Source organism: Spea bombifrons, chromosome 3, assembly GCF_027358695.1.
Source record: "Spea bombifrons isolate aSpeBom1 chromosome 3, aSpeBom1.2.pri, whole genome shotgun sequence".
NCBI lineage: Eukaryota > Metazoa > Chordata > Amphibia > Anura > Pelobatidae > Spea > Spea bombifrons.
The window spans coordinates 21,197,501-21,212,555 of NC_071089.1; the positions used below are offsets into that span (position 1 = coordinate 21,197,501).

At 39.4% G+C, this 15,055-nt stretch overlaps 1 protein-coding gene across 1 annotated transcript in view; it reads left to right on the forward strand.

Annotated features, from left to right (window-relative positions):
- The window catches only part of WDPCP (WD repeat containing planar cell polarity effector), a 90,605-nt gene extending 76,009 nt beyond the window's left edge, over positions 1–14,596 (forward strand). Inside the window, exons 15-17 of the mRNA XM_053460244.1 lie at positions 4,474–4,561; positions 12,584–12,663; positions 14,496–14,596. Of these exons, the coding sequence (XP_053316219.1) occupies positions 4,474–4,561; positions 12,584–12,663; positions 14,496–14,596 (269 nt within the window). The remainder of the gene's footprint in view (positions 1–4,473; positions 4,562–12,583; positions 12,664–14,495) is intronic.
- The last annotated feature ends 459 nt before the right edge of the window (positions 14,597–15,055 follow it).

Consider the following 15,055-nt stretch of genomic DNA (forward strand, 5'->3'; position numbering starts at 1 on the left):
TATATATAATGCAGTACTGTGCAAAAGTAAGTAAAAAGCTATCTAAGAACAAGGAGTCCTGGAAGTGATCTAAACATCATTGACTTTGTCTGGGATTAGATAAAGAGACAGAAGCAACTGAGGATGCCTAAAACCACAGAAGAACTGCGGTTAGTTCTCCAAGATGTTTGAAACAACCTGCCTGCTAGGTAAAAAACACTGTGTACCTAGAAGCAAAGGGTGGTCAGACCAACTATTGATTTGATTTAGATTTTTCTTCTGTTCACTTGCGTTGCATAGTTTCACACCTGCCTAAAACATTTGCACAGTACTGTATATAATCATGAAAGTAGTTTTAGTTATTCTAGACCAATTGTCTTTATTTATTAGTAATTTCAGATTTGAAAAGCCAACCTGAAGTTGCAGTGACCACACATTTATTTCACTAAAAACATGTATTTTTTCCAGATGTTTAGCCTTCCAAATGTATCTTTATTCCATTGTACAGCACTACGAAATATATGATGGTACGATATCAAATCAATTATAAAATAAACAGAAAAAATCTTGCTGTTATTTAATTATATTGTTACGTAATACTACATAAGATGGCAAAGTTAATCAGCAGTAACTGGGAATTAAAGCATTAGGATTTCACCAGTCTATACATAGATAGAGAAAACAATTCTATCAATGTCTTAATACAGATTATGTGAAGTTGGTGTCTCACCAAAAGGGCCAAATGCCCAAAAATTACAAAATGCTCTTAAAATATAGTTGAAAGGTTGGATGTATATGTTGCTGCCGCTCCAGAACTGCGATGCGCTGCCGCTCCAGAACTGCGATGCGCTGCCTCCTCTATGGTCCTGCTGTTTGTTACTCCATCGTTGGCTGCCAATTGAAGTCATTGGAAATGCTATCCACACCGGCATGTGATGGATCTCACCAGATCTCCTGTCGAGCTTCTACTTGCATTGGAGTGCATATGATGGCTGGAGTGTCCCTTTAATATTTCCTTTTGACACTCTTTGGACGTATGACTTAAAGCTTGTGTCACTTTACATACAGCACACTGATGTATGTACAAAATGTATCTGTATGGCAATTCGATCCATACTTTTAACCGGTATGTCCATCAGAAAAAGTTTTAATGTCACCGTTTCTCTATACTTTAACCGTTTTAACTAAGCTTTTATATCAGTCATCAGCACGAGTTGTTCTGTTACTTGTGACAGATCAGCTGTGTTCATACAGCAGAATGCCAGCAATTGCTGAGCTGCTACATTTCTGTCACAAGCAATATTCACCTTTCAGATGCCCCGTGGTGCCTGGGAGCCTTAGCCCTCTGGAGGACAGTGACGCCAGAAGGAAATGTTTGTCTGGCTGAAATAAATTTCACCTACAGATGGCTGGTCAGGAACGATTTGCTGTTGCATAGCATTTTATGGGTGTAACATCACGGAGAATATAAGCAGAATTGTGCTTGAGTACAGAGAAGGAGCCAAATTCTGCTAAACTTCATAAAAACGGTTTATTTTAATGATGAAATATGCCTATGCAAAGGGCGTTTGGAGTGGCGCGACACGCGCTGTTTGCCTTAAACACATTCGAAGTGATCAAGTACAAAATGGTGCAATGTTAAAGTGCGTAGATGAAGTACTAACGCAAACAGACAATTCATGGTGCTGTTAAAAAGCACAAAGCATTCCCAGTACTTATTACTTTACTAATGTCAATGACTTTCTCCTTATTTTCTCAGGAATGCGTAAAGGGACACTCCAGCTGTCTGATGCACTTTATTGCATACGATAGCTGAGTGATCGCTTGCAAATACATGGGAGGAATCCCTTGAAATGAATGTATCGTCTATGTGCTATGGAGCCTTTTCTGCTTTAGGACAGAGGTGGCCTGACTTGCTTATATAATTTTATAAAGTTTATAAACGACATATATCAATAAATATAAACTGTAAATATTAGTTTCAATAATAAAGTAGACATATGAAATATTTTCAAAAGCTATTTACTGATAGTAGAGGTCTTGTGACTTGTTTTAGTCCAAATTAGTGCATTCATTAGCTTAACTTTTTCCTTCTAGCCTGTATCTTACCTTCATGAAAAAATGCTTGCTTTCACCCTGGTTGTCAGGGGTTAAATACAATGTACAGTCGAACAACGCCTTCATACGCTAAAATAAGAAAACAAAAAAAAAGGGTTTTGTTTTTGTTATTTTTCAATTAAAGCTACATGATTACCCCTCCTCGCCTTACATATGCAAAAGCAATTGTATGTCTTGTGCCTTCAGAGTTTATCCCGATTTACCAAAGAAAAGGAGTGATACGCTTTGATTCACCGCTTTGCAAAACACAAATTGCTAGTTTTTTGTTGTTTTTAAAAAAAAATAAATTAAGAAGATTAAAATCATGTAAATGGGCAGTAGACCCAGTAATAATTATTTCTTTATCTTTTTTACCAAATGCATTCAGGCTTGTTCATGTGTTACATTATGCAATTATCAAAATCATTACATTTGGAGATGCATTGATTAATTTCATAGCCTGCTAGAGTTAGATTTGCATCCTTTGTTTAAAACACAGAACCCGCTCACTTGGTCCATTTTTTAATTGTCTTCTACTGTCCCTGTTTCATTTTGATTACGCACTTTTTTGTGCAGACATCTTGTAATTACCTAATTCAGCAGACATCTTTGCATTCAGATGGTTCCTGGAATATTTAGAACTTATAGCATCTTTGGATTTCCTTATACTAACTGCAGCCTTCCCTCTGTTATTACACTACTCATCCCAATACATCAGCCTGGAGGACTTCCGTTGCCCATACTTATTTATTTATTTTAGTCTTCCATATAAGAAATACAAAACTGCCTATTCTCTGGTTTTTATAAGTTGAGGGCAAATTAGAAATCTTATTTGCACCACCTGCGGTCGGACGTGCTGCCATGTTGGGTACAGGGTTTTGGTCTCGCCTGCTTATAGCAATGGAACATTGGCGAACAGCCGCTCTTGATCCCCTGCCTCTGGATGATGCTGCTAAAGCCCCCTGCTATTATCGTCAACCCCACGCTGTTACAGCTATGTTAACAAAAGCTGGGTGCAGGAGAATTGGTTTATGTGTTTGGCTGTCCAACTGGAAACACATTTCTTGACCTCCAGTGATGTAAGGTTTGTTAGCTTTTGAATATTTCATAAGCCAATCAAAAATGGAACACTTGAATGGTTCCTTTTCGCCATTGCAGCTTCATACCAAATATATATTCAAGGGATTTTACATTCTTACAGTATTACGGCATACAGTATTTTACATGTTAGCAAGGAACAATGACTCGAAATGCTTAAAGATGTCAAATTAATTGACATCAATTACCAAGCTTTAGTGCCTTAAACATGTCACTACTGTTGAATCACTTTGATGATAGGGAATGCTTTACCATTAGAAATTGCCGGTAGATGTAATCCGAGTCACTTCAAAGGCACTTTGTTTGTTCAGAACCCTGACCAGACTATACCCATTTCCATTTCTTCTGCATTGACATCCCATTGATAGCCAAGACTTCCATAATACAATACAAGTATAATGAATCCTACATATTTTCAATTGTTAAAACCTCCTCAAAGCTATAAATGGCTGCCCCTCCCTGGTGATTGGAGATAATGGATGGAAAGGTATGATTTTAGGGAACAGTAATCTGCAATTTACTTAAACCAAAAGTTGCAAATACTTTATTGAAGACTTTCTGTCTGCAGGTTACTGTGAGCCACAGGTGGGTGAGTTCATCTCCGAAAAAGTTAAAAAAACAAAAACCCATTGGATATCTGTTCTTCGCTGATTTTGTCCTTTCAACAAGTCCCTTCTTAGTGCTGGACTGCTTACCTGAGCAATCTGCCAATTGTAAAAACTGTCCAACTGTTGTGGAAATTATAAATAATGGGTTTCATGAGGTTGCCTGTACCATTCTTGCCTTTTTTCTGGACTTTTATAACAGCTTTCATGTTGGGATACAAACCTTTACACTGAATTCTCTATAACCGGTTCAAACCTCAAGGTGAACATCAAGTGTTTGTTCTGCAGAACAGAAAAGGATTGAAATAGTGATGAGTACAATAAATATGATTCTAATATTTACTTTCCATCTTGAATTTGAGTATTGATGGAAGTAAGGATGCAAAATGTATAGAATGTGTAGTATAAGATTGATTACCGCATAATTTAAGTGTTTTTCCAATTGTAGTATGAAATGTAGAGTTGGCTGAGGGCCAAGCTCTTAAATGTGTCTGCGGATGTTGTGAGAGCATTACATTATATTGTTTGGTTCAAAGATCATGGAGTAGAACAGATTTTAGTTGAGTTACTTAGAAGGCTGGAAATCCACCTAAAACAGGACAGTGGCACATGACAAGTCTGTAGATAAGAAGTCTATAGTAATTCAGGCTCATTAATACTTAAAAAATCTATTTTATTCTTATAATTGTTTCAGACACGGTGGCCGCAGATGATATTAATGAAGCCTTTGTTGATCTTTCGTTGGTCCCACAAGAAGAACAAGAAGAGCGTTCAAGAACCAGGTGAGATGATAATATTATACTGAACCATTTACAAATATTATGTCTGTTTAACCCTTAAAGAATGAAAGGAATGAGCAGTGCAGTGTGCTACCATTTTGGATCTTAAAGAATGAACAAAAATGATAGCTATATCATGAAAAGCAAGCAGATTTTGTTATAAGAGGGTAGTTCTTAGCTGGGAATCATTCTTTTATGTGTTATCTTCATATCCATTATGTAAACTATTCGGTATAGTCCAGTTTCTTGGCTAAGTGAGTACCCGTGAGACAGGGAAAGCTTGGTCCGCTGGCCTTAAGGCTGGGGATGGCACCAGAGAACCCGCTGATAGATCCGCTGGGGCACTCAGCACTGTGATGAGTGTGGGGGGGGCACACTTTTTTTTTCACTTTGCATGGAAGGCAGGGGGATAATCTGTGAATCTGTGTTGGACCAGGCAGGGCAGCCTTCACTGAACGTGCTGTCTGCCAAGCTCAGCCTATATTAGATGCAGTCTAAGCAGTCCTCTCCTACGGTTTCACTTCCCCTTCCACCACCGACTAGATTGGAAGCTCGCAAGAACAGGGCCCTCCTCTCCTTTTGTACCAGTTTGTTATTGCGTGTGATTTTTAACACACGCTATGGAATCTGCTGGCGCTATATAAATAAATGTAATGTAATGGATGTCTTCTATATTTCCTTACATGTTATCAGTTAATCACAGAAGATATTAAAAGTAATTATGTATTTTTTAATATATGTCATATTTCATACCTGGAATTGATAGAGTAGACGTCTCTTTCTGCATCAGGGATGCTTAGTATAGCGTAAAAAAGGAATCTGTAATCAGGATTTATCATAATTATATTTACGTTCAAACACAGACTGTGTGTTTTTTGTTTGAGACAACTTGCATAAAATTCTGTTTTTACATATTCTATGTTTGGCATGTTTTCTCAGTAATGTTTATTTTACTGCGGGGGGGCTCTGGGAACAGTAACAGACGGGTGTCATCCTCAAATACCCACTAGACGTGGCACGGAATTACCGTATTTGCTCGATTATAACACGACCCTGATTATAAGACGACCCCCCAAAATCTGAATATTAACTTAGGAAAAAAAGAAAAAGCCTGAATGTAAGACGACCCCAAAGGAAAAAAGTTTTACCAGTAAATGTTAATTCATGTAAACTAATTTTTTTAATAAAAGCTATGATTGAGAAAAATATTTTTTTTGTTTTTATTTCTTGTATTTTCCAACCTGCCCCCCAGTTACGCACATCTGCCCCCCAGTTACGCACATCTGCCCCCAGGCTTGCCACTCCAATATGGCACTGTGGCCCATGATATGCCTTTTAACCCTCTATATGCCACTGTGCCCCATGGTATGCCTTTTGACCCCCTATGTGCCACTCTGCCTCCAGAAATGCCTTATATCCCTATATCCGATTCTGGCATTTAGGGGGTTAAAATGCATATTATGGGGCAGAGTGGCATATAGGGAGGTATAAGGCATTTCGGGAGGCAGAGTGGCATTAAGGGAGTTAAAAGGCATTGTATAGAGCACTCTGCCTCCAGAAATACCTTATACCCCTATATGCCACTCTGCCATTTAGGGGGTTAAAAGGCATATTATGGGGCAGAGTGGCATATAGGGAGGTATAAGGCATTTCAGGAGGCAGAGTGCTCTATTAAATGCCCCCTATGCCACCCTATACCCACATTTAACTAACTAACACACACACTCTCTCTCTCTCTCTCCCCCTCTCTCACCCCCCTTCCCCCGCTCTCCCCCCTCTCTTACCGGTGCTTCCAGCCGGGGCAGCGGGTTGACGTCGCCTTCTGCTGCAGCCGGAAGGAGGTGTGGCTAGCAGCGGGGGTTTGTATGCGTCCGTCGCGTATACTTTCCCCGGCTGTCAGAGTTCAGAACTCTGATCTCTGACAGTCGGGGAAGGTCTATGCGACGGACGCAGACAACCCCCGCTGCTAGCCACACCTCCTTCCGGCTGCAGCGGACGTTGTCTACGCGGATCGCGTAGACGTCAACCCGCTGCCCCGGCAACACAGCAGGAAGCACCGGTAAGTGTGTGTATGATGGGGGGGGGGTCGGGTGAGACAGGAGGATCCAGGTCCCCTGCAGCGGTGCGGGGGATCTGGATCTTAGTCTCCTAATCAGACCTCTATTTGAGGTCTGATTAGAAGACGACCCCGATTAGAAGACGAGGGGTATTTTTCAGAGCATTTGCTCTGAAAAAAACCTCGTCTTATAATCGAGCAAATACGGTACTTAGTCTTGCTCCCTGGGTCTCCAGGTCAGTTTCCTCTTTCTCCGGGCAGCAGTGGCAGTTTTGGCTGTGCCTGATCCTGCCCGATTTCTGCCTCTTCCCCCACCCACTTTATCCCGCCCCCCCCAGTTCACTCCCACAATGGGCTGTCTGGATCTAGCCCCACCCCTACAAGAAGTTACCCTACGCAAGGAAGTTCCCAGGTATGCTTACCACGGTATATTAACCCAGCACTGGTTCTATTAAAGTACTATGCATCCCTTAAACTGTACACATTTTCGTTTACATTTACATTGAGATATTTACAGTCACAGATCATTTGTCTGATTGTATATTTTGTGGATCTGTGTAAACTCGACATTCATCTCACTTCTCACTTCTAAGCTGTGACATCATATCAGGTCCCTCCAAACCATCAGACTAATTCCATGGTGGGTATAACCGCAAACAAGGTCAAGTTAAATGGCCCAGCTAAAATAAGGGTACAAATTATGTCATTACCACTTTACCTTTTTAACCCTACAACATAAAAAATGGGTCAGGAAATGCCAGTTTCTTCTGTCTGAGACTTTTGTCCCTGACTACTATGCCTTAGTTTCCTCTTATACTAAAGGTGAAAAAACAGAATTATTATAAATGTACAGAAAACAAAGAAATGGTGAATGATTCTAGCTGTATTAGACTTATATTCAGAGTAAAGTCAGAATGCACGGGGTGCAAAGGCTTAAAACTCTTTACCAAATCTAAGTGAATGTGAATTCTATGAATTGGAACAGTGTTTTGCTGAATAGCTTTCTGTAATTGCGCTAGAGATAATGGCTGCCTGTTTTAAATGAATGGTGCAATTATCTTTAACAAGAGTCGATGTTGACTGAGGTGTAACGTTTAAAAATGCAGCTAACATTAAACTGCAGAACTATGACATAGTAATGACAGCTCCGTATCTTGGCTCCTACCTGATTGCCATGACCAAGCATACTGTATTGTGAAATATTACTGTATGCGGGATAATTGAATAACTCCCGATATTTGGAATTAAAAGGCACGGACACGGACGTCGGGCTTCGGGGCTATAGGCAGACACTTGCTTTGCTAGCTCAATGAGTTTATTGTGTTGTGTGCATACAGTTTTTAGTCCTTGGTCTTGTCCATTCAGAATAGCCACATGCTCACCCCATGCATGTTTCAATGCCCTTACTGCATTAGCCTTTCCTACTTCTGCTGGCAGGCTGTTCCCGTTACCTACCAACACCAGTAAAGTAAAACTTCCTTCCATTACATCTAAGCCTCTGACCCTCTGTTGTTAGATTATGACCGTTTGTTCTAACATTTTTCCTTCTTTGAAATAAATGTTATCATATGTAAATGTATGTGATATGGGAAGTATATGTTCAGATACAAATGAAATTACATTTTTGGAATTGAACTTTATTTACATAAAGGTGTATAATTCAACATAAACAATACAAATAATCTGATAAAAAAATATATATATTATGGAACACAGTTTTCTACTTTCAAAGTGCGATCTCACAAGACATAAATTGTACTCCCTAGTAGACTTTTGCACTCAGATTCGTACAAATTGCAATTTTATCTCAAGTTTAACAATTTGCCAAGAGTATTGAGCCTCCGGGGACACCCTCTGCCCGTTCCTCCAATCGGGGATGGAGTTCATCGTGAGGTTACTTCTGCAAAAGGGCAGAGCTTCTGGGCACACCCTCTCCCTGTTCCTCCAATTGGGAGAGAGGACTTTCCCATAAGCTCCGCCATAAGCTCCGGAGGTCATGTCTCGTTGACCATGGAGAAGCGGAGGAAGAACTAAGACTTTTAGGAGCAGCGGACTTTGGGAAAATTGAATTTGTTGTCCAAAAACGCATGAGAGTAGAGAGTAGACTTGTGAAAAGTGATCAAAAACTATGTAAACGGTTTGTTTTGTTTTTGGTCACTTTTCACAAGTCTACTCTCTAGTACTGTATGGTGAAAAGAATAAACCTTAGCAGATCTCATTTGTAAATGTATTTTCCCTTTGAAGGTACAGTCACGTAAAAACAATTCGGAAGCTTTTGTTTTTCATTTTCTGTGGGGGCAAAATAAAATTGCCCATCTTTGTGTCACATGACACTTAAATGTTCCCATCAAAAAATATAAACGAGGTACAATTTTATACAATTAAAGAATGTGTTTTTGTCATTGTGGGGCACTAGGAATGGTGTTTCTAAAGCTACATTTAGTTATCCGAGTATAAAGAGTAAGTAGAACAGCACCTTTAAGCCCGCGCATGGGTTTCTATGTAAAGTTTTATTGATAGCGAATAATGTTTCAGGATCATGTGAAGTACTCGGTGTCTAGATCCGTGACAGATTAAGACTGTGCAGAAAATTTGGAACATTCTCTGTTCTCAGGGTACCTGCCTTTATTTTGTGATTTTACAAATCTGGGCATGATTTACGGGACAAATAGTTATATCTTTTGTGTTATTGTTTTTCTATGTATTAATATTGCTTTATTTGAAATGCAGAGGACAAACAAGGTGTCTGGCACGCAGTCCGCATCAAGCGTCTGATGTGTAGTTTAGGGCTCGCTGAGCCAAAACAAACTGTCTCTGCTGACAGGGAAGATTCACAATTATTTTACATTAATCTAGCGTGGCCCAACCCAGACTGGCCTTGTTTACACATCTCAATGTCTTTTAGTGTATATTAACTCGGCATTCACAACACGTGGCATCAGTGCGCAAGTGTTTAAAGGGGAATTGTCAAGTTTAAGATAAACCTATAATAGAATCCCCCAGTGAAAAAGATCAGTTGTGTTTATAATCGTAAGTATGAAATGTGTTGAGATTTATTCATAGTTTATGCAAATTTCCTTCATTACCCATGATAAAAATGTGTCTTTTCATTGGACTTCTGTGTTGTGCCTGCTTCTTCGAGAACGAGAGATTGTTCACACCCGCGCCGGTACTCGGTGTTACGACTCATTTCTTCTGGCCAACCAGCAGATAATTACTAGGTGGCCATATATTTATGGTTTCGATCATCTTACCATGCCAATAGGTTTGTCAAGTTAGTCTATTCTGGCTTCTTTATTGTTGATATACAAATAAGAACGCTCCTAGTTATTTAATTTTTTTACCATAAACCTAATCTGGCTCTATGTGGCAGTCAAAAAAGCAGTTTAGAGTTTTCATCTCAGTGAGTAGCAACATGAAAAGCAGCTCAATGCTCCGTGGAAAGAAAGAACGGTGTCTGAGAAGTAATATTCTCCATTTTGTTACCAGCTTAATCTGACCTCCAATGAAGTTTAATTCATTAGTTTCTTTTGCTGAACCAATAAAGCTTAAGATGAAGGCGTAGTGGCGTTACTGTGGGTTCAGAGGCTCGCAGGAAGCTGATGAAGAACACAGTTGCTGTAGGTTGCTTTATGGATTCACAGCTGCATCCCTATCCCTGACTGTATGGGGACAATACAGACAAAGACATGGGAAAGATCTGATCTTTTTTCGGCAGTTCCTTTGGACTCCCTATTCAGCAGTACATTGTAAAGACGGTTTAGCTCAGGAATTTACCAGTGTTGCGCCCCCCCCCCGCTAGGGCATCCCCTGGTGGGCATTTTGAACTCATTCAACTAAATACACAAAATGAACAGGGTAATAAACCTTTTCATACTATATATTGTATGTATTTATTTAATGTGCGGGTTTTTTTCTGTGAAGAAAAAAAACAAAAAGATTTTAGACTTCCCTGTCCAGTCACCATGGAACAAAATCTATTATTCTAGAAGATTAGTCTGAAATTATACTAGAGATTAGACTAAAGTTATAGTGGGAGATTAGTCTAATATGAAGTGTGACCGGTTCACTCACTGGCTATTACAATGCAAAAGAAGACACAGTCATTGTTTTCTTGTATTTAGATTCCATCTTATAAATGTAAGGTGATAAATGCTGGTGGGTGGCTGTTTTTCCCGAAAAGATGTCAATAGTATAAGTTCCAACATTTTTCACAGAACAGCCCTGATTATTGGGTACTGTTCTGGGTAGCTGCCCCACCATCCCGCTTTTGAAGGCAGTATGGATCATTAGTCGGATGGGAAGATCCTCTGGCCAACCCAGGGAGCTGCTCTTATGTGGCCACCTTGTGATGTTCAGCTGCAGACCATCACAATGTGGCTCCTCAGGTAAGTTGGGCTGATGGCCACAACAACTTCCAGGCCAGCCCCACCTCCCTCAACACAAATCTGGACACATGAATTATTGGAGGGTGTGAATTTCAAATACTTCATTGTATTGTATTTGTTGACATGGTTCACAAATGGGATGAACCTGATATGGTATTGTAGGCTGGCTCAGCTTTGCCATGGAATTGAAAACGAGGGATGGGCAAAATAAATCACTCAGGGGGCGGCTCACTTTATCTTCAGAATATATCACTTTTTAATGTCATATTTATATCTATGGATATTTATATCTAATGTATAATTATTTACAACCTTCCACTACTAAATTGTGCCTTTCGATCACATTACAGTACCATATTTACATGAAACCACTCGTATCTACTCCACTTATCACAGATGACTAATTTTTTACTCATAATCAGACAGATGCTTGATTAATCCTATTGTTGTCAGCGAGTTTCACATCATGTTACTCACCCCATTGGCATCTGAATGGTCTCTCCTCTTGGATTCTTTTCTTTCTGATCTATCTTACTATGTGTGTATGGAGTGTCTCATTTCCTTTTCTCATTCACAGCATAATTTCTATTAGTTAAGAAGGCCAAGGAAACAGGGCATTCCCTTCTGAACTCATTCTCCAACTATTCTCACAGCTCACTCCCATCCCATTTAGAACCTTAAGTTAACCATTGCAGCTGTATGCTCTAGAACCCCTTCTGTTCAAATGCTGTACCCTACTTTTTGTCCTTAATTGAAATTACATAGGAGAGATGAACGATTAATTGTCCTTTTTGCACAATGATGTAATTCATACTCCTGGCTTGGAAGACATGATATTAACTGTATCAACATGAAGGCATTTATACAAAGCTTTACCTCTGTTATGTGATATTGGAAGTATACAAACACCAAGCACTGATCCTTTGCATGTTGGGATTTGTTTTTGTACATTTAAGCTTGATCTTATTTAGATTATTAGAATGATTATCATACTAACCCTGAAATAAAGCAATGGGATTTATGAACATCTCTTAAACTTCCTCTTACAGCCACTACTCAACTTTTAATGGCTATTGAGGCACAGGCAGGGCATGGCAGGGTATATCAGAGAACATATACCATGTTTTATAGATGATTATGAGTTATAAATTGGATTTCACTGTTTCGTTCTCACCCCTATGCATAAAAACACAGATATTTCTAATTGGAGCTTTTCAGAATTGAGACATTTTAAGTTTGCTTGGGGCTCTGCGATGTCTGCTTCTAAAAAATACATGACTTTTGTGGAGTAGTAGTTACTTTGTACAGAGGCACTGACCGATCATGAGATTGTGCTACCCCATGGTCTGACACAAAGGTAGAAATGACCAGTGCAAAATCCTTCTGTCTGACGGAAGCAGACGTTGAGTTTCCTTGGTGCCATGATGGCCACAGTTGACTCAACAAATAGAATATTGTCAGCCAAAGAGCAGTTTGTGAAACCTGAATGACTCCAGCGAGTACATCACTTGATGCTGTAAACAAATAAAATTACTTCTTTCCAGTGATTGCATCTACCATTTTTTTTCTTTCTTTCCACAGACAATTAGTTCACATAGAGAATGAGATTGGAATAGAAGTCTATGCTGAATCGCTGGATAAAGCACTACCTTGGAATCGGGGTATGGAATAGAAAAGTGGCTGTTAAATGCTTTGAGTGATGCAATTTATTACCAGAGGGAGCTAGGGAGACACGCAGAGAGCAATGAATGTGTTCAATGTATCTTATGTAACCAACACACAATGTGAGCTTTATCTGTCAGGAACCATGTTTGGGAAAAAAAGAGATATCTCTGTATGACAGAGGTGCGTTTTTAACTGGCCGCACATCACAGTGTGTATAAATTAAACTTCCTGTCATTTGTGCATGAGATCTCTACAATAATATTTGATTGCATACCCTGCCAGTAGAAAGCACTATGGATTTCTCATTTTGATCTCAATATGGTATAGTGCTTTTCACTCTGTTTTTTTTTGGTTTTTTTTAAGATTTTGAAAATGCACATTTTTAGAAATGTATAATTTAATGTAATCTGGAAATGTGTATATATATATATATATATATATATATATATATCTATATCTATCAAGTGTTAAAAAGGGAAATATTAAAGAGAAGGGAGCAAGGGACACTATATGGACAAAAGTATTTGGACACCTGACCATTACACCAACAGGGTCTTTTATGTAGACGGTCCCCCCCTCTACGCAGCTATAACAGTTTCCACTCTTCTGAGAAGGCTTTCCACAAGATTTTGGGGGGTTTCTGTGGGATTTTTGCCCATTCATCCAGTAAAGTGTTTGTGAAGTCACTGATGTTGGACGAGAAGGCCTAGCCCTAGTTTGGGGAAGTCCCTTTTCAATTCCAGCACAAAGCAAACTCCATAAAGACATGGCTGGGTGAGTTTGGTGTGGAAGAACTTGGCCGCACAGAGTCCTGACTTCAACCCCATAAAACAACTTTGGGATGAACTAGAACGGAGATCCCACAGAATAAAGGCAAGCCTGCTATGGACATACAGAGAGTGATGCAAGAGCTCAGATCATAATCAGTAGTGACACAGGACCCAGCGCTATTATCATATATCTCACATTGTGACCTGACAAGGCAAGGTTCTCCTTCAGCAGGACTTCTCCCTACCTATCGGGAGCATTGAGCACAAGGTTTGGTTTAGGGAAAAAGCAAGAAGCATTGGATCCAAACACTGAATACACTAAAAGGGTGGCTGAAACAGCTGTCTGGTCAGGACGAGCCACATTCTAGCTGCCCTTTATGTGTCAGGGAGGCGATGACAAAGTTAAAACCATCAGCTGACATTTTTCTGTGAGGAATTAGCGTGATCAGACATACAGGTGCTCTTATTTGTATTGTATGCATTTACCTGAAAGGAGACCTGCCCCAATACCTCATAAAAGGCTTCTGCCTCGCCGTAATGTCACTCACCCCATGCCTGCCTCTGTATTATAACAGCTGGGGAGTGATATTTCTTTTTCATTTTTTATAATTATTATTATCTATTTATTTTCTTGTCTAACCAAAAGCAGCATTATAGTTAGAAAGGCGCTGGGTCGTGTATACAGTCCCTGCAGTTGGTGACGCTTTTCTTTTATCTCCCATCTTGTTTTACTTTTTTCAGCCCATCTAGTCTGCCCATTGATCTTTGGCATTGTCTTAGACTCAAGATAGCTTTATGCCTATCCCATGTGTGTCTAAATCTCACTGTATTACTGTCTACCACTTCTGATGAGAGGCTGTTCCATTTATCTACCACCCTCTCCGTAAAGTAAAACTTTCTACAGTAATGCTTCATTTTATTTTTAAGAACTTCTTGAAGCTAAGACTTTTATATTATAAAATGATATTAGCATCATTAGAGATTTCCAAATGTCCTAAATGTTGTCAAAATGTATCTCTGAACAGATTTATATGTTTGTGCTCTTGTTCTGTTTACAGGGCGCTCCAAAGAAGATTTTGATAGAGAGGTAATTATCATCAATCCAATATATCTCATCATATCCAGCCCATTTGCAACAAACATATTTCCAACCTTATAAACCATTTTATCATCTTTATTTGTTTGTAATACCTTTTATCACAACCGGAACTCATTATTACATGGTCCTGCTAATAACACACACTAATACAATACAAAATACTGATGTACTAAGACGGATTATTGGGATGTGTGCAGTCCAGTCAGATTTTAAAGCACACGTGTGAGTTTGTTGTGTAGAATGGAGACGGTATGAAGGGGGAGATCTTAACTGTGCATCCATGACAGTCCCTAGGATGATCCAGGAGAATGGTCACATATAGCCAACAGTGGAGACAAGAAGTACAGAATTATAGGCAAAAGATCAGAGCGGGCAGAATCCGGCAATGGTCAGGGCAGGCAGAGACAAATGTAAAAGTCAGCACAGATAACAGAGCGAAAAATAGAATTTGAAAATAGATTAAAAAACTTTCTGCCCATATATATAGAACGTGTAAAATCAGACCCTGGAAAAGTCATT